A 20579-nucleotide genomic window follows, 5' to 3' on the forward strand; every position below is an offset into this window, starting at 1 on the left:
ACCAACGTAGGCGTTAGGCTTGTCATCCAGAAATGTTTAAACGATTTCCAACTGAAATATACTGGCCAGATTGTTCCATGTGATATAATGTTTTTGTGGGCTACCTGATAAAACTTTATCAAAAATTAAATCATGTGGTTTCCTAAGTACAGAGTCTTTCTTCCAGATCCTTCACGTGTAAGATGTGGTAACCCATAGAGATGCCTGGACAATTGGAGTGGGCTTTAGCTGGGAACTGACATTAACTGATGATCTTTAAGCTAAACCTTACCTTTTACACTTTAGACTTTACTATAGAGATACAGCGCGGAAACAGGCCCTTTGGCCATCGGGTCCATGCTGACCAATGATTACCCCACACTACTTCTATCCTACACACCAGGGACAATTTATAGAAGCCAATTAACCTACCAACCTTCACGTCTTTAGAGTGCGTGAGGAAACCGGAGCACCTGGAGAAAACCCACACGGTCACTGGGAGAACGTACAAACTCCGTACAGACAAGCACCCGTGGTCAGGATTGAACCCGGGTCTCTGATGCTGTAAGGCAGCAACTCTACCACTGCGCCACTCTGCACCTCATGGCAACTCTATCCCAGTCCCCCTCCATAGTCAGCAGCTAATTATAGCCATCTAGCCCCAGCAGCAAACATGACCTACTCTCCCTGTAGCCACGAATGATTCAACCCTACCTCACCACTCCATCCCCACCCCATCTCTCCATTGTTACCCTGATCTAAGCTTCATGGTCCCAATCTATCCAACTACCGCAATGGGATGTTCAACAAAGTATTTTACAACAACCTGTATTGAAGCATATTGTCCAGCAGAGAGAGCAATTAAACCATAGGAGGTTTAGGATACTATTTTCAGTTGTTGAATGCTGAAACAGTAAACTTTACTGATAACAGAAGGAAGTCACTGTGTGGTCATCAGATCAGAGATTGAGTTTGATCATGGAAGGACACAAAGTGCTGGAGTAACTCAACAGGTCAGGCAGTATCCCTGGAGAACGTGGATAGTTGACATTTCAGATAGTCCGTCTCCCTGACTCAGATCAGTTTAATAATATTAAGCCCTCATAAATGTTAGCCTCTTGCACTCTAAGGAATAAGAAGGCCCTAGTTTGCTCAACTTCAGCTCAGATGCTTCAATCCTGGCAGCATCTTTGTAAGTCTTTTCAGCTTCACGCCATCTTTCGTTAGCAGGGCCAACACGGAACACAATAAGGGTGGCGAGACTAATATCTTGTACAACTGTAACATAACATCCCAACTTTTGTACTCAATTCTCTGACACAGGCCAATGTACCCAAAGCTTTCTTCACCACTCTATGTGAGAATCTGTGGAATTCATTGCCACAGAAGGCTGTGGTGGTCGTCAATAGATATTTTTAAGCCAGAGATAGATAGATTCTTGATTAGTACGGTTGTCACGGGTTATGGGGAGAAGGCAGGAGAATGCGGTTAAGAGGGAGAGATAGATCTGCCATGATTGAATGTATGGGCCTGATGGGCCGAATGGCATTATTCTGCTCATAGCACTTATGAACACATATGTTACACTGCTGTCAGAGAACAAAGCACTTGTACTCCTAGATCCCTTGGCTCTCGAACACTTCACAGGACCCCACCATTCACTGCAAAGATTCTGCCATGCGTTGAATTCCCAAATTGCAACACCTCACAATGATCTGGATTATTTTCATTCGTCATTCCTCAGCCCACTTGTCCAGTTTGCCAAAATGCTGCTGTAATTCTCAAAGAACATCTTCATGCGTTTACTATACCAACTATGTTAGTGTCATCTGCAAACATACAAATCATGCCTTGCACATTCTCATTCAAATCCAATAATGTGAGAGGGAGGTTTTATGTGCATTCACAACCTCAATGGTGGCAGAACCAGCTCTTGAAAGTTAAAGACAAGGCAACATAAAAGAGTTCCAAATAAAAATCAAAGTCAAAGAGCCTTTATCAGAACTGAGAATGAAAGAAAACAAGTTAATCAATTGGCAGATTTGTAGATTAATTGGTTAATTTACAAAAAAAAGTGTTGGAGTAACTCAGGGGGTTAGGCAGCACCTCAATTCCATGATTCATAAAACATTTTTATCACCTTCCAGTCTACAGGAGTGGCCTCACCTCAGCCCAGTACAATTGAAACAATTGCTCCCTATTCTTGAACTCCAGGTCGATGCTATTATTGCCAATATGCCATTTACCTTCCAAACTATTTGCCAGCTGACTTTGTGCAATTCATACAAGGACAATTCATCGGGTGGCAGGGTGGCGCAGCGGTAGAGTTGCTGCCTTACAGGGCCAGAGACCCGGGTACAATCCTGACTATGGGTGCTTGTTGTACGGAGTTTGTGCGTTCTCCCTGTGACCCGCGTGGGTTTTCTCCGGGATCTCCGGTTTCCTCCCACACTCCAAAGATGTACAGGTTTGTAGGTTAATTGGCTTGGTATAATTGTAAATTGTCCCTAGTGTGTGTTGGATAGTGTTAGTACATGAGGATCGCTGGTCGGCACAAACTCAGTGGGCCGAAGGGCCTGTTTCCGCATTTTATCTCTAAACTACAGCTCTCTCTACACCACTCATCTCCAAACCTGCACCATGTAGATAATATGTGTAGGAAGGCACCGAAGATGCTGCTTTAAACCAAAGTCCCAAAACACCACCTCTTCCTTTTCTCCAGAGATGCTGTCAGATCCGCTGATTACTCCAGCTTTTGTGTCCATGTAGATAATAGTCTGCTTTTAGATTCCTTTTGCTGAAGTGCTTAAATTCCATTTGCCAAGTTTTTGCTCATGCACTCAACCTATCTACTGTATATCCCTTTGCAGACCCCAAATATCATCAATGTAATGTGACCTCCAACCTATTTTCTTGTTCTCACCTCGGAACACGTGACAATAAACAAATCTAAACTACTGGAGGACATCTTTAACCTCCCCCTACTCCACCCTGAGTTTTCTGTCTGCTTTAAGAAGGTTATTATGGTCCCCCCACCCCCTATTTATTGACCATAGCTCCAACAACCAATCTTCTGGACCTATATCTCAGCAACCTCCTCTGCAATTAAATGCTTGATTCCAACCTTGGGATCACCACCTCTCGTAAAGACACTTCCCCAGACTCTCAGAGGGATCTTGGGGTCAGTTGCTACAAAACCTTGCAGATTCTCCTTATAAATTCACATCAAGAGTGAGTAAATCCTATCTCTGGGGTTTTCTCCAGAGATTTTCCTACACAACATACTCGAAACTGGTGTCCCACAAGGTTGTGGTCTCAGCCGCTTTCTATACTCCCTTTGCACTCGTGACTGTGTGGCCACATTCTGCTCTGACACCACAGTGGGCCAGGTTGCAAACGACTCTAGGAACAAGAGGATGCCAACAACCTCTCCCTCAATGTCAGTAAAGCAAGGAAGCTGGTTATTGACTTCAGGGAATGGGGTGGAGCACACATCCCAGTCCGTGCCATCAATGCTGAGGAGGAGGCCAAGAGCGATCGGTTTCTTGAGGTAAATATCACCAACCACTTGTCCTGGTCTCACCACATTGATGCAACAGCCAACAAAGCACACAGACGCCTCTACTTCCTGAGAAGGCCAAGGAATTTTGACATATCTCCAATGACTTATTAATTTCTATAGACGTAGCACACAAAGTATCCTAATCAGATGCATGGCATCTGCTCTGCCCAAGTTTGCAAGAAACTGCCTAAATGTGATTACAGCTCTGTGCCTCTCACAAACCGGCCTCTCCCCACCTCCCCCACCCACCAGTGACTCCACATAAACACACTGCCTTGGGAAACCAGCCAACATAATCTTAGACCAGCTGGACAGGCAGCATCTCTGCGTAAACGAATAGGTGATGTCCAGCACTGAGTGTCTATTTTGTGTCTATCTTTGGTTTAAACCAGCATCTACAATTCCTTCATACATGCAATGCATTGAGCTTGTTGGGGGTGGAGGGGATGTGTTGTGATCAGCGATTCATCCGATTCCACTGTGTAGCTGTTTACAGTGTACAAGGCTTGCAACGATCGACGTGAACCTGTGTGAATAAGCTGCGACTCTGGCTTGGTATGGAGTGGAGACGTGCAGGCAAAACTGCTTTACTTTTTTACAAATACTCTCATAATTAAAGGCAACAAATCATTTGTCTTCCTAATTGTTCGCTGTGTCTGCAAGGTGATGTGTACATGGACATGTACATGCTTGTGAACACCCAAAATACCCTCCTTTTAGATTTTGTGCTCTAAAGTGGATGACCTCATATTTTTCACTGCACATCCCATTTGGGAATGCTCCTCCCAATTCCTGCATCTTTAATTTTTTTGACGAGGGAAGAATGAGTCCATTCAAGCATTTTGATGAAAATCAGTCAGAACAACATATCATTCTTTCAATTCAAGATCATTTAGACTGTTAAATTATCCTGTTTACAGTTAAATTCAAAGCCATTGGCTATCTTCCAGTGTAATTGGAAATGGCTCAAAGATTCTTGGTTTTGACACAGAGTGCTGGAGTAACTCAGCGTGTCAGGCAGCATCTGTGGAGAACATGGATAGGTGACGTTTCACAGAGTGCTGGAGTAACTCAGCGGGTCAGGCAGCATCTGTGGAGAACATGGATAGGTGATGTTTCACAGAGTGCTGGAGTAACTCAGCGGGTCAGGCAGCATCTCTGGAGAACATGGATAGGTGACAGTCCCCAATCTTCTGGCACTTTGTGGCTAAAGAGAAAACAAAGAATCTCTGTCATAGTGTAGAGACAAAGAACTGCAGATGCTGGTTAATGTACAACATGACACAAAGTGCTGGAGTAACTCAACAGATGTGGCAACATCTCTGGAGAACATGGTTAGGTGATACTTTAGGTCGAGACACAAAAGGAGCCTGATTCAAAACGCCACCTATCCATGTTCTCCAGACATGCTGCCCGACCCGCTGAGTTACTCCAGCATTCTGTCCATCTCTGTCATCACCCCAGCAATCACTTGCTTCCCTCAGAATCACCGGATAGATCCTATCAGGCTCCAAGAACTTATCCACTTTAATGTTTTTCAAAAGACCCAACATATCTTTCTTAATATAAATATACTGGATGAGAACCTGAATATGGAAAGCTTAGTGGAATATGTGCCAAACATGGACAAATAGGACTAGCATTGATGGGGCATCTTGGTTGTCATGCATTAGTTAGACAAAGAGCCTGCTTCCATGTTGTATGACTGGAGATGCAGCACGGAAATAGGCCCTTTGGCCCATCGAGTCCACGCCGACCATTGATCATCAGCACACTATATCTTTTGGCTAATGGAGTTGAAGTCTCTCTGTGAGGCTGTGTCATGTTTCCAAGCTGCGTGTCTCTATAAAGATTCCCCACCCTAATCTCACTATCATCCATATCCTTCTGCTTGGTGAAATGCTGATGCAAAGTACTCCTAAATAACCTCACCCACTTCCTCTGGCACCACACGTACATTTCTTCCTTTGAACTTGAGTGAACCTACCTTTCCCCTGCCAACCCTCTGCATTGGGATACTCCTGGGAGCTGTGTTCATCAGCAGCCTGCATGTGTGGAGCAGACCAGCAAACAGCGCAGCACGTCATTTTCGACTGCACTGTCCTCCGCCCCCCTGGTGGAGGGGTAGATCTCAGGGCCCTCGACAACAGCACATTGAACTGGCTACAGCGCCTGCAGGGCGTTACATAACCTCTGCTACCTCAAACACAAGAAGATGAAGGGATACTTGTTAATCCTACTTGTCTACAACTATTATTGGCCTCTTTATAACTCCCAGTTTCTTTAGAATCTAGAGATACAATGTGGAAATAGGCCCTCCAGCCCATCGAGTCCACCATTGATCACCGGCACACTAGTTCCAAGTTATCCCACTTACGTATGTTATCTCAATGCATCTCACACTATAGGGATAATTCGGAGAAGCCAATTAACCTACAAACCTGCATGTCTTTGCATATCGTTGGAGTGTGGGAGGGAACTAGAGCACCTGGAGAAAATCCACATGGTCACAGGAAGAACGTACAAACTCCGCACAGACAGCACCCATAGTCAGGATCGAACCCAGATCTCTGGCGCTGTGAGGCAGCAACTCTATCGCTGTGCTACCTTGCCACCCAAAGTACTTAAAATATTTTCTGCGCTATTTGTAATCCTTATGGGCCTTGTCTGTTTTCAGCTTCCTGAACCTTTTCATTTTCTTTTTTCATTTTAACTAAACATCTAATGTCTCATCATCCCAAGTTCCCTAACTGTATCACAGCTGGTGTGCTAGATACAGTTCTGGTCACCACACTAAAGGAAGGATTTAGAGTCATAGGCTGATACAGTGTGGAAACAGGCCCTTCGGCCCAACTTGCCCACACCGGCCAACATATCCCAGCTACACTCGTCCCACCTGCCTGCATTTTGCCCGTAACCCTCCAAACTTGTCCTATCCATCCAGTTAGGAGAGAGGTCCTAATGTTGGAGGCGGGAGGATCATCAAAGACACCACGTGGGAAGAATCAGGTAAGAGGTAGCTTCAATTGTTTCCTCCTGGTGTAAGGATAAGAGATATGTCAGAGTTAGTTGCTCACAGCTGACAACAATGGTAGTGAACCATCTCAATAAATGGAACAGCGACTCGATTATTGTCAGTCCGAATAACCATGGAGGTAGGTGGGTCTGGTTCCTACCAACGTATACAAAATAGGGGCTTAATACTAACAGGGGAGATTACACCTGTTTTAAGAAGCACGGGAGTCTATCACAAGTGATCAGTATATACTCAATGGCTTAGTGGATACAAAATACAATTCATACTAGAAAAATTGACACCAGTTCAACATTTACCCCAGAGGGTATTTTCCCTCTCCGTTAAAGAAACGAGAGGGACAAGCTGTACTGGTGAGACTAATTACAAAGGGTATCATGGGAAACATGAACCCTTGGAATTCGTATCAAATATTCGTCACTAAACCAAAAAAGATGGTGGATGTCGCATCATCATTGACTTAACTTCACTAAATATGGTTGTTAAGTATATACATTTCAAAATGGAAACGGTTGTTACTGCCAAACAACTAATTTCCAAAGAATACTTCATGGCAAGCATTGATCTTAAAGATGTTTACTAATTTAGTACCATTCACAAGGATCGTCGCAGATACTTGAAATTTACCTGGATGGGGCAGCTATGGCAATTTAAAGCGTTACCCAATGGGAAAATAGGCAAGACCATGGAATTGACTATTTTAGCTGTATCAGCTACCAAACAGTTATTCGAAACCCTGGGATTGTCTTACATCCAGATAAATCTAGGTTGAAGCCATCCACAATCATGGACTACTTGGGCTTCACATTTAATTCAGTCTACGTGAATGTAACTTTGCCAAGAGACAAAACAGTTGAATTGGCACAATCAAGCAACAATCAATGGTCCACGTACTCCCAACTATTCGACAAGTAACAGAGTAATTGGGAATATGGTAGCAGCATTTCCGGCTACACAATTCAGACCTTTGCACTGTCAAAACTTACAAAGAGCAAAGGTACAGGCACCAAAACGACATACAGGTCATTATGATCGTGTCATTGAAGTCACCCACTGAAGCAATATCATAACTACAGTGGTGGGTAAAATGTTTGGCATAATTTTATGGTTTAAAAGTATATGCACAAATATGCATCACTTGCATGTACGGTCACAAATAGATAATACTACGGTGGCAGCCTACGTTAACCATATGGGCGGCATAAAATCGGTATCATGCGACAAGTTGGTCAACACAATTTGGCAATGGTGTGTCGAAAGACATATTTGGCTATCAGTAACTTACCTGCCAGGTAAGCTAAATACAGTGGCAGACACCAGGTCACGTAAATTTAATGACAATGGATGTTAAACCCCAAATAATTTGCAAAGTTATCATGCAATATGGCACGCCAGATATCGATTTATTTGCATCAAGGCTAAATCACCAGATACCTATGTATGTCGCTTGGGAACCGGACCCTGAGGCAGCAGCGGTAGATGCGTTCGCGCTGGATTGGGGAAATTCTTCTTCTATGCATTTCCTCCCATCTGCCTCATCAGTTGGGGACTACGCACAATACAAATGGACTCTGCTTCAGGTATTTTGATAGTACCCGACTGGCCTACACAGCTATGGTTCCCAAAACTCCATGACATGGTTGTTGAAACTCCGATGGTATCCCCAGTGACCCAGAGTTATTTACACCCAGTGTCGGGCACAAGCCACCCGTGCCATGAAAATCAAACTCCTGGGTTGCAGATTCTGCACAAACCACTTCTGGGACTGGGATTATCAGAACAAACCATCGACACCATGTCAGCATCCCTTCGAACATCCACTGAAAAACAGCACTTGTCCAGCATCAATAAATGGGAGAAGTACTGCTTGGATAAAGGGACCACCTACTCAACCGCTACAGTTACCAACGTACTGGAATTCCTGGCGAACCTTCACCACGATGAAGGACTCAGCTACAGAGCCATCAACACGGCTAGAAGAGCCATGCCTGTCTATTTAAAACCAGTTCCAGGACAACAGGCAATGGGGTCCCATCTGCTGGTGGTCAAACTAATGAAGGGTATTTACAACTCTAACCCCTAGACCAAGGTACACCCATACATGGGATGTCAGTGTGGTCCTGACATACCTCAGGGGATGGCCACCAGCCAGACCCCTTAACCTAGAACAATCTATGCTCAAAACACTCATGTTGATGGCACTTGTATCTGCACAGAGGGTCCAGTCACTACACCTATTGCGACTGGACAACATGATCACAGCTCCAGACCAGATCTGTCGTTATCCAGCGACTGATCAAACAGAGCAGACCAGGAACACCTAATCCAGTCGTGGAATTCCGTGCTTACCCACCAGAACCACGGTTATGTGCCATGACCCACCAACTATCCTACATAGACACAACCAAAATATTCGAGGGAGATGAAAAGCCTTGTGGGTCAGTCATAAAAACCTTATGGTCGGGTGACGAGCCAAACCATTGCGAGATGGCTCAAGCAGGTGCCAAAAACTGCTGGGATAAACACTAACATATACAAATTTTATTCCACCAGGGCAGCATCCATGTCGACGGCTAAAAGAATGGACATGCCTATAGACCACATCCTGGCTACAGCAGGATGGTGGGGGGAAAAGACCGTTCAGAAATTTTATAAAAAGCCGTTGGCAAAACCTGTTTTATTTGCAGCAAGATTGCGGACTGCAAATATTTAATTTAAGCCCAGGGGAGCAATTTAATTCTTTGTTGTTATTGTTTAAAAAATACCATTGTGTTTTTCTACAAATAGATTCATTGGTTGATTACGATAACACTTCCTCCCTCAAGAACTTCGGCAGTGAGTGAAATAAAACTGTTACACGGTTTGAAATCACAGAGCTTTGAAGTCTTCATGCAGTCACTCACGTGACTCCGAAGTAAAATAGTAAGATTAAACGAGAACTTACCAGTTTGAAGTTTGATCTGTATTTTATGAGGAGTTACGATGAGGGATTACATGCCCTCCGCTCCCACCCTCATTATATGGATCAAACTAATAAATTGATGTCTCCTTATCTTTACTATGTTTACTTCAAATAACTGTGTCTATCTGTGATTCCACACCGCTGCTTGGAAGTATGCCGCGCCTGCGCACTGAGCGGGTTCTTCACGTAATCCCTCATCGTAACTCCTCATAAAATACAGATCAAACTTCAAACTGGTAAGTTCTCGTTTAATCTTACTATTATATCACAAACCAGCAAAACATATTTATATACAAATTATATAACTCCAGGAAATGGAGTCAGTGTTAGAGTCTGAGATGATTCTTAATTCTTCCCAGTGTTCAAGTAAAGGAAGTTTCTGTTTAGCGAGTGTTGAATATAGAATAAACAGTTTGACAATGGAGATGTCATCAGAAGTGTTTTTACAAGGCAGAGCTCCATATCACCATAGTACATGCTATCTTTAGTTTTTAAGATAGGCACAAAATGCTGGAGTAACCCAGCAGGACAGGCATCATTTCTGGATAGTAGGAATGGGTGACATTTTGGGTCGAGACCCTTCTTCAGACTGAAAGTCAGGGAAGAGGGAATCAGAAATGGAGGGAAAAGTTGTGAAAACTAAAGATCAATAGGGATGAAGTTCATGGAAAATGTAGAATAGATCATTGTTAGCTAGAGGAAAGTGACAACGAAACATACAGTGTAAAATTTAATCAGGAGGACAGTCAAACTAGGATAGCCACTTTCTGGAAGGAATCATGGTCGGAGAACTAGGATGGGGGTGGGGTGGAGAGACAGGGAAAGCAAGGGTTACTGGAAGTTAGAGAAGTCAATATTCATATTTCTGGGCTGTAAGCTGCCCAAGCAAAATATGAGGTGCTGTTCGTCCAATTTGCGTTGGGCCTCACTCTTTGTTGCTTGCTGTTGGACTGTGTCATGTTGACCATAGCCAGTGATTCTGAAACAAACAATTAGATATAAGTTGCGCTGATGTGTTTTTTTTCTATAATTGAATTGTCCACAATGGAACCGAGTGAACTACAATCAGTTGTGGATGCATAGTCTATTTTGGAAGAGGATATTGTGGTTAGCTGTGACAAAGACTTGTTTCAATCTTTGCCACAGGCTGACCTAACATCATTAGTGGCTTTGGTGAAAGGCTTTGCAATACTGCAAAGGCCACAAAATCCTAAAGTTTAATTTAGTTTAGTTTAGGTTAGTTGGTAGCTAAAATAAAGGTTTGCCTTTTCAATCTGCTTTGTTTGGTCGGGGAGCATGGTCACGAGGGCTGTGCCAGGACTAGAAACAGTGAAGTGCAATCAGGAAGTCACAGTTGGAGGTGAAGTTTAACTGACTCATTTCCTCTGAAATATTGTAATGTGATTCTACTCTGTGCTTACAAACACAAACTGAAGCATAAGGTAGACACAAAATACTGGAGTAACTCAGCGGGACAGGCAGCATCTCTGGAGAGAAGGAATGGGTGACATTTCTGGTCGAGACCCTTCTTCAGACTGATCCAGCATCTGCAGTTCCTTCCTACTGAAGCGGAATGATTCCTTCCAGAAAGTGACTATGCTAGATTAATATGCCATTGCCGTCACAGAATTCACAGAAAGAGTGTAGAGGACAGTGCACCAAAGAAGGTGATATATGTGTTCCCTGTGAATGAACCATGAAGGCTAATCCCAGGTGATGTCGAAGTCTTCAGCATTTGTCAAATGATCTAAAGCCGTTCAAGAAGGCACTGCAGATGTTGGAAAAATCGAAGGTAGATAAAAATGCTGGAGAAACTCAGTGAGTCAGGCAGCATCTATGGAGTGAAGGACTAGGTGATGTTTCAGGTCTGAAGAAGGGTCTCGACACGAAACGTCACCTATTCCTTCGCTCCATAGATGCTGCCTCACCCGCTGAGTTTCTCCTGCGTTTCTATCTACCTTCAAGCAGTTCAAGAAACCTATCTATGACTTTTGCAGAGGCTGGATAGTGTGGATGTGGAGAGGATGTTTCCACTAGTGGAAGAAGTCTAGGACCAGAGGCCATAGCCTCAGAATTAAAGGACGTACCTTTAAAAAGGAGATAAGGAGGAATTTCTTCAGTCAGAGGGTGGTGAAACTGTGGAATTCATTATTGTGGAGGGTAATATTTTTACAGAGAATGACAGATACTCGATTCGTACGGGTGTCAGGGGTTATGGGGAAAAGGCAGGAGAATGAAAGATAGATCAGCAAAGATTGAGAGGAAGAGATAGATCAGCAAAGATTGATTGGCGGAGTAGACTTGATGGGTCTAATTCTGCTTCTAGAGCTTATGAAGGTATGAACTATGATGGGGAACAACTGTGACGGGAGACTGGGTAGGGAGGGGGTTACAGTGATGGGAATGTGGGAGGTCTATGATGAGAGGCAGGAGTAGAGGGGTGTGTGTGTGGTGGGGGGGGGGGGTTACTGTGAAGGAAGGAACTGCAGATGCTGGTTTACTGTGATGGGAATAGAAGCATAGAAGCATAGAAAATAGATGCAGGAGTAGGCCATTCGGCCATTCAATATGATCATGGCTGATCATCCAACTCAGTATCCTGTACCTGCCTTCTCTCCATACCCCCTGATCCCTTTAGCCACAAGTTCCACATCTAACTCCCTCTTAAATATAGACAATGAACTGGCCTCAACTACCTTCTGTGGCAGAGAATTCCAGAGATTCACCACTCTCTGTGTGAAAAATGTTTTCCTCATCTCGGTCCGAAAAAATTTCCCCCTTATCCTTAAACTGTGACCCCTTGTTCTGGACTTCCCCAACATCGGGAACAATCTTCCTGCATCTAGCCTGTCCAACCCCTTAAGAAGGTGCAGGTTCAGTCATTACATTCATTCATTTGCCACATACATTTCTGAATCTTAACAGAGTCCGTGGATATGGGATAATGTAAGAAATGATGCCGAGGTACATGGTCAGCCATGATTTTGTTGAATGGGATAAACTCAAAGGGTCAAATGGATTAAATGAATTGATTGTAATCATGTATTGCCTTTCTGCTGACTGGATAACACGCAACACAAAAGCTTTTCACTGTACCTCGGTACACGTGACAATAAACTAAACTGAACTGAAACTGAAACAAATGTTCTATTCATGTTCTTATTCATTTTTAGTGTAAAATCAAACAGATGGCTGCAAGAAAGAATAAATGTAAGGAACTACTGATATATCTGATAATAACATCTGTTCTAATGTTTCCATTTATTTCAGGTAGGCCAAGGGGAGTAGTTGGCACTGTAGATTACAACTGTGAAAGTGTCTGTACATTTTATATAATCATGGCTTCTTGAATTTGGGATATAATGGTTATTGCTGTTTGTTGAAGAGACATGACCACAAAGACCGAAGCAGAAATTCATGCTGTTCTAAGGAAGTGCTGCATCTTTGGAGAGGCAAGTTTATTTGAGTTTTCCACCATCATAAAACCGTACAGTGTGGAAACATGCCCTTCAGCCCAACTCTGCAATGCTGGCCAAGATGCAGGAAAAATGTACCCTATGTTGGGGGGTCCAGAACCGGGGGTCACAGTTTAAAAATAAGGGGTAGGCCATTTAGGACTGAGATGAGGAAAACCTTTTCACCCGGAGAGTTGTGAATCTGTGGAATTCTCTACCACCGAAAGCAGTGGAGGCCAATTCACTGGATGTATTCAAGAGAGAGTCCGATTTAGATCTTTGGGCTAAAGGAATCAAGGGATATGGGGAAAAAGCAGGAACGGGGTACTGATTTTAGATGATCAACCATGATCATATTGAATGGTGGTGCTGGCTCGAAGGGCTGAATGGCCTACTCCTGCACCTATATATTTATTTCTATGTCTATCTGTGTTAGTCTCATTTGCTGATGTTTGGCCCATATCCTTCTAAATATTTCCTATTCGTGTACCTGCCTAAATATATTTTTTAAATGTTTAAGAAGGAACTGTAGATGCTGGAAAATCGAAGGTAGACAAAAGTGCTGGAGAAACTCAGTGGATGAGGCAGCATCTATGGAGCGAAGGAAATAGGCAATGTTTCGGGCCGAAACTCTTCTTCAAACGTTCTTCTTCAACATTATCAAATCAATTGTAATATTTTCAAGGAGGTAACGATGGACATTCAAAGTGAATGGTAAGGTCCTGGGGGACTATTGTAGAGCAGCAGCAGCTCAGAATACAAGAACATCGTTCCCTGAAGTGCTATTGCAGGTAGATAGGGCGGCAATGGTGGCATAGAGGTAGAGCTACTGCCTTACAGCGCCAGAGACCCGGGTTCAATCCTGACGACGGAGTTTGTACGTTCTCCCGTGACCTGCGTGGGTTTTCTCCGAGGTCTTCGGTTTCCTCCCGCACTCCAATAACGTGCAGGTTTGTAGGCTAATTGGCTTGGTATAAACGTAAAATTACCCCTAGTGTGTGTAGGGTAGTGTTAATGTGCACGGATCGCTGGACGGTGCAGACCCGGTGGGCCGAAGGGCCTGTTTCCGCATGGTATCTCTAAACTGATTGGGGATGATCAGCCCTTGTTCTGGACTTCCCCAACATCTGGAACAATCTTCCTGCATCTAGCCTGTCCAACCCCTTAAGAATTTTGTAAGTTTCTATAAGATACCCCCTCAGTCTATCCAGTCTTTCTTCATATATAATGTGGGGGAGGGAGAGAGATGGGGAGTAACCCCATTGCGCTGATTATCAGAGCTCAGATCCAGTGTGAATCTTCCACTGATGTTAAGGGCAGTCTACAGCAAAGATCCTGTACATTCCTCTCGGCAGTGGTCATCGCTCTGCACATAATGGGCGTGTTTACCGCATGATTGTCACTGGACTTTCCCCAAGTCAGTCTCTGTAATGCTTGTTCGCAACGGCGAGCACAAAGTCGAGCCGAGGGGAGGCTTTTTTTAAAACTTTTTTTTAGGGCTTTCTCTGAAGTTTAGTTTCTGAATTGTTTCCGGGAAATCAGAGAGATTGTTTGCATTATTAGCGAGTGTGTGGGCTGTGGGAGCGCTGTGTTCATTTGGACGGGCGGTGATCGGAGAGCCAGCAGGCGCCGAGGAGGGTCGCAGTCATGGTCTCTACACTCACTTCAAGCGGGAGATACCTTCACCTCGTCTTGTTCGTATTCACGTTAACAAGTTAGTACAATCCTCATATCAAACGCGCTTCTCCCATGGAATGTAGCGTTTTTATTTCAAGGCCGAGCTATTAAGCGGAGCTCAATAATCAGCGGGGGGATTTCCTGTCATTTATTAATGTCAAACAAAAAGCAGATGATCGCTTATTTTTGGCGGAGTGAAGCAGGGGCGCGGTGGGAGAGGGGCGCAGCCTGGACGCTGTGATCACGCCATTGTCGGAACAGCTAGTGCGTGTGTGAGTGTGAGTGCGAGCGTGTGGAGTATGTGTGTGTCTATGTGAGGGTGAGTGTGTATGCGTATGAGTGTGTGTGAGTGGATGTGTGCGCGTATGAGAGTGAGTGATTGTGCGTGTGAGAGTAATTGTGTGAGTGAGTGAGGACGTGTGTGTGAGTGCGTCTGTGTAAGTGAGTGCGTGTGTGTAAGTGAGTGTGTGTGTGTTTGTGTGAGTGTGTTTGTGAGTGTGTGTGAGTGAGTATGTGTGGATGTGTGAAAGAGTGAGTGAGTGTGAATGTTCGTGTGAGAGTAATTGTGTGAGTGTGAGTGAGTGAGTATGTACCTGTGGACCGGGGCAGTGTGGCTCCAAACTGCAGCCTCTGGGCCGCCGGGCAGTGAGCATCACGGACAGGGGGGAGGTCTCGTCTCCAGCCCCGGCAGTGATGCCTGTTCCACACGGGAACCGGGACCCGCTGCCCCGGCGGGTCAGAAACATCACCGGCTTTCCATCTGGAAGGAAGTTTGAATATGTTTTTCAGAGAATTTAAATGTGATTCTCTTGTGATTTAAATGTTTGCCTGGAATGCATTTTGCCTGAAGGGTCCCGCCTGTCTGTTCCTTCCACACACGCTTCCTGAGCCGCTGAATTAACAATGGCCCGTTTCCTTTATCATTGTTACTTTTTTTGCATATCTTTCATTCATTTATTCTAAATCTCTCGTTTCCCTTTCTCCTGACTGTCTGCAGAAGGTTCTCGACCCGAAACTTCACCTCTTCCTTTTCTCAAGAGATGTTGCCTGACTCGCTGGGTTACTCCAGCATTTTGTGTCTATCTTTAAAAAAAATAGCGTGTACAGTGTTGATATGGAGCTCCGCCTTGTAAAAACACTTCATTCGTTTCTCTGTTGTCAAACTCTTTATTCTACTGTATATTCAACACTTGCTTAACAGAAACATCCTTTACTTCAACACCGGGAAATGTTAAGAATCACCTCAGTCTCTAACACCGACTCCCAGTTCCTGGAGTTATATAATTCGTAGAAAAAAATAAATTTTTTTGGTTTGTGAGTAATTAGAAATGACTATTTTAGATCAAGCAATTACCCTGATTTTGCCCTTTGTTTAAATGGATTTTGTATCTCTGTACTTATTGTGATGTTTTGTTTTTCTCTGACAGCGAAAGGGAATGGATTTGAGGTTCAGATAAACACAGACACTCCAGCTGTGGAAATCGGGGGCACTTTGAATGTGACCTGCAGAACCACATGTTTAGATCCTATTATGGACATGGAACTAAAACCAGGGCTAATTGAATACTGCCTTAAAGGTAACAACCAGGAAACATGCCACATCCCAATTGTGAAGAAGTGGGATTTACCAATGGTTTGCAGTGTAACGTGCAAATCTGAAAACAATACTCAGGTTGAGAACAAAACAGTGATCATTGTGTACAGTAAGTGTAATTTCTTATTCTAACCGGTGTAGGCATTGGGCCGAAGGGCCTGTTTCCACTCTGTATCACTCTATAACCATTTGATAGCAGAATAATACGCAGAACCGGACAGCACAGTGGTGCAGCAGTAGAGTCGCTGCCTTACAGCGCCAGAGACATGGATTCCATCCTGACTACGAGTTTGTAGGTTTTCCCCGTAACCTGCATGGGGTTTCTCCGGGTGCTCCGGTTTCCTTCCACACTCCAAGTTTGTAGGTTAATTGGCTTCGGTAAAACTGTAAATTGTCCCTAGTGTGTGTAGGATAGTGCCAGTGTGCAGGGATCACTGATCGGCATGGACTGAAGAGCCCGTTTCCCTAAACTAAACTAAACAAAAAGCCTTGAAAACTTGTGATCACAGTGTATAATAAGCGTAAACTCTTATTCTAAAATGTTAATTAATTAGTTACATAGGTAACATTGCAGAATATCATGTATAGTCTTTCCGGTGACTAGTCAGCAGAAAACAAATGCTTCTCTCTGTACTTTGGTACACGTGACAATAAACTAAACTCAAACTCTGAATGTGTAGGAAGGAACTGCAGATGCTGGTTTAAATTGAAGATAGACACAAAATGCTGGAGTAAGTCAGCGGAACAGGCAGTATCTCTGCAGAGAAGGAATGGGTGACGTTTCGGGTTGAGTCTCTTCTTCAGACTGATGACAGGGGAGAGAGAGATACATAGATAAGGAAGTGAAAGGTGTGAATCGGGACAAGGGGAATGGAGAGCAAGGAAAATGTAGAATAAATAATGTAGTATGTAATGTTGAATAGATGGGTTCATTGGCCTCTGTAAATTGCCATTATTGTGTAGGGAGTGGATGAGAAAGTGGGATGACGGAGAACTCGTATGAACGGGTGATTGAAGGTCGGCGTGGAGTCAGTAAGCCGAAGGGCCTGTTTCCATGCTGCATCTCTGAATTAAACTAAATCTGAAATACTGGAAACACAGCAGTCCAACCAGCATCTGTGGGGAGAGAACATTTAAGTTCTTGCTTACAATTTAGATTTGTTTAGTTCAGTTTAGAGGTGCAGTGCGGAAACAGGCCCTTCGGCCTACCAAGTACGCAAGGACCAGCGATCCCTGCACACTAACACTATCCTACACACACTCGGGACAATTACACTTATACCAAGCCAATTAACCTCCAAACCTGTACCTCTTTAGAATGTGGGAGGAAACCAAAGATATCGGAGAAAACTAATGTGGTCATGGGGAGAACTTACAAACTCCGTACAGACAGCACCTGTAATCTAGATCAAGCCCGGGTCTCAGGTGCTGTAAGGCAGCAACTCTACCACTGTGCCACTGTGCCACCCTAAATATTGAAGAACATATATACATTCATGCTGTGTGTATATCACTTGAATAATCGGTGAATATGAGGTGAGGTGGGACACATACTATTCAGGTTCATTATTTCAGTGAATTTTATTAACATGATTCTCCTTCAACAGATCGAGATCTTGTCATTGCTCCACATCCAGAAGTGATGGAAATTAACAAAACATATCAGCTGCATTGCACCGGTCCAAGAGTGTATCCAAACAACAAGCTCCATCTCAAGTGGCTCAGAGGGAACAAAGTTGTGAAGTCAGTTAACCCAACGGAACCTGCAAAGTTTCCAGACAATCTGACTCCGTTGGTCAATATCCTCAATCTCAATGCAAGCAAGGCTGATGATGGACAAGTGTACACATGCTTGGCAGAGCTGGACTTGGACACAAATACCACAAAAGAAATCACATCCTCCTCCGTGACTCTGCAAACCTACTGTGAGTTCCACTTGAACAATAATTGCTCTCCTCTGCTCAAGACTAAGCTGAAACAAACTGATAGTCGCATTTTGTAAAGTTTAGTTTAGATATACAGCGTGGAAACAGGTCGTTTGGCCCACCGAGTCTGTGCCAACCAGTGATCCCCCCACACCAACACTATCCTACACACTATGGACAATTTATAATTGTAGCACGCCAATTAGCCGACAAAACTTGCATGTCTTTGAAGTGTGGGAGGAAGCCAGAGCTCCTGCATAAAACCCACACAGGTCACGGGGAGAATGTACAAACTCTACAGATAGCACCCTTAGTCAGGATTGATCCCTGGTCTTTGGTGCTGTAAGGCAGTATCTACCCCTGTGCCACCGTGCTGTCTGCTGACACATTTACAGACACTAAACCAGGAGAGATGAGTTATCCACAGAACAAGCACTTTAAGTTGAGTTTACCGTGTCTGCAATGTCAACTCTGCAGAACACGTTAACACAATGTGTGTTTCTGCATTGTTTAGTAGAGTTTAGTTTAGCGTTTCAGCGTGGAGACAGGCCCTTCGGCCCACCGTGTCCACGCCGACCAGCGATCCCCGCACACTAACACTATCCTACTCACTAGGGTAGATTTACAATTTTTACCAAGTCAATTAACTTACAAACCTACACATCTTTGGAGTGTGGGAGGAAAACGGAGAAAACTCACGCAGATCATGGGGAGAACGTACAAAATATGTACAAACCGCACGCATAGTCAGGATCAAACCCATGTCTCAGGCGCTGTAAGGCAACAACTCTACCGCTGTGCCAAGCAACCTCCCCCCCACCTCATTATAACTTCTAGAGTGCTCCGGGGATTGTTCCTTACAACAGTTACTGAACCTATCTGGGCACAGTAGAAACAAGAAACTGCAGATGCTGGTTTATACAAAGTGCTAGAGTATCTCAGTGGGCCAGGTAGCATCTCTGGAGAGCATGGAAGGGGTTGTGAAAGATCACCTATGCGTGTTCTCCAGAAAGGCTGCCTGTCCCGTTGAGATACTCCAGCACTTTGTGTCGTGCTATGTTGGTGCGTGGCTGGAGCTCAAAGCAGAGTTAGATCCTCATGATGCCAGAAGCATAGGAGGAATCTATTTAAATAACAAATTTGTGTGGCACGGTGACACAGCGGTAGAGCAACTGCCTTGCAGCGCCCGAGACCTGAGTTCCATCCTGACTAATGGTGCTGACTGTATGGAGTTTGCACGTTCTCCCCGTGACCTGTGTAGATTTCATCTGGGATCTCCGTTTTCCACCCACACTCCAAAGCCATACAGAATTGTAGGTTAATTGGCTCGGTACAATTGTAATTGTCCCTAGTGTGTATAGGATAGCATTAGTGTGCTGGTTGGCGTGGACTCAGTGGGCCAAAGGGCCTGTTTCTGCGCTGTATCTCTGAACTAAACTAAATTACGGGACATCCAGATTCTGACTCGGGTGTGGTGAACTCCTATTTGTGCGTTCAATGCAATGCCAGTATTGGTCTGTTTTCCATTAATTCCATTGTCTACAGAAAACTAATAAGCAGTGAATTCCTTGTGGTGTATTTCCAGCTTTTCCAAAGCCTCCTAGAATCCTCAACAGAAAGCCCATTGAAGTGAATGAGGAGGTCACGTTGGAATGTGAGGTCCAAAATGTCTATCCAGCTGAGAACTTGATTGTAACATGGTTTCACAATGAAGAAGAACTGAAGTCAGTTACAAAGACGTCAGCATCCCACGATATCTGGGCAACAACATGGACACCGCAAGACACAGGACTGATTAAACTCACCTGCAGAGCAGAATTTGAGGATTATCCATTAAATCTAACAAGGAGTCACAACATTGCCATTGAGGTGTACGGTAAGCATGCTGGATAACCGGAGATTATGATTGATATCATAGTCATAGTCATACAGCGTGGAAACAGCTTCAGCCCAACTTTCCCACACCGGCCAACATGTCCCAGCTACACTCATCCCACCTGCCCACGTTTGGCCCATATTCATCTAAACCTGTCATATCCATGTAACTGTATAACTAGTTTCTTAAACATTGGGATAGTCCCTGCCTCAATTACCTCCTCTGGCAGCTGTTAAAGATCCCTTTCCACCTGTGGGAACTCATTGCATGGGGACATTTGGTACAGGAGAGTCACAAAACTTTAATCGGCCTGTACAGAAACCACAGTAATTAGGGGGGAAAAGGCAACATGATGTCACCTAGATTCAGCTACACTCTTATTAATGGAAGATAGACACAAAATGTTGGAGTAACCCAGCGGGACAGGCAGCATCTCTGGATAAAAGGTATGGGTGGCGTTTAGGTTTATTGTAGTACCTTCCTTACGCCCAGGAATTAAATCAGTGGACTATTTA

At 44.2% G+C, this 20579-nt stretch overlaps 1 protein-coding gene across 1 annotated transcript in view; it reads left to right on the forward strand.

Moving 5' to 3' along the window:
* The window catches only part of LOC116991846 (vascular cell adhesion protein 1-like), a 92186-nt gene extending 72105 nt beyond the window's left edge, over nucleotides 1–20081 (forward strand). Inside the window, exons 10-12 of the mRNA XM_033050823.1 lie at nucleotides 16097–16372; nucleotides 17871–18188; nucleotides 19774–20081. Of these exons, the coding sequence (XP_032906714.1) occupies nucleotides 16097–16372; nucleotides 17871–18188; nucleotides 19774–20081 (902 nt within the window). The remainder of the gene's footprint in view (nucleotides 1–16096; nucleotides 16373–17870; nucleotides 18189–19773) is intronic.
* Nucleotides 20082–20579: the final 498 nt, after the last annotated feature.

Source organism: Amblyraja radiata, chromosome 35 (assembly GCF_010909765.2).
Source record: "Amblyraja radiata isolate CabotCenter1 chromosome 35, sAmbRad1.1.pri, whole genome shotgun sequence".
Taxonomy (NCBI): Eukaryota; Metazoa; Chordata; class Chondrichthyes; order Rajiformes; family Rajidae; genus Amblyraja; species Amblyraja radiata.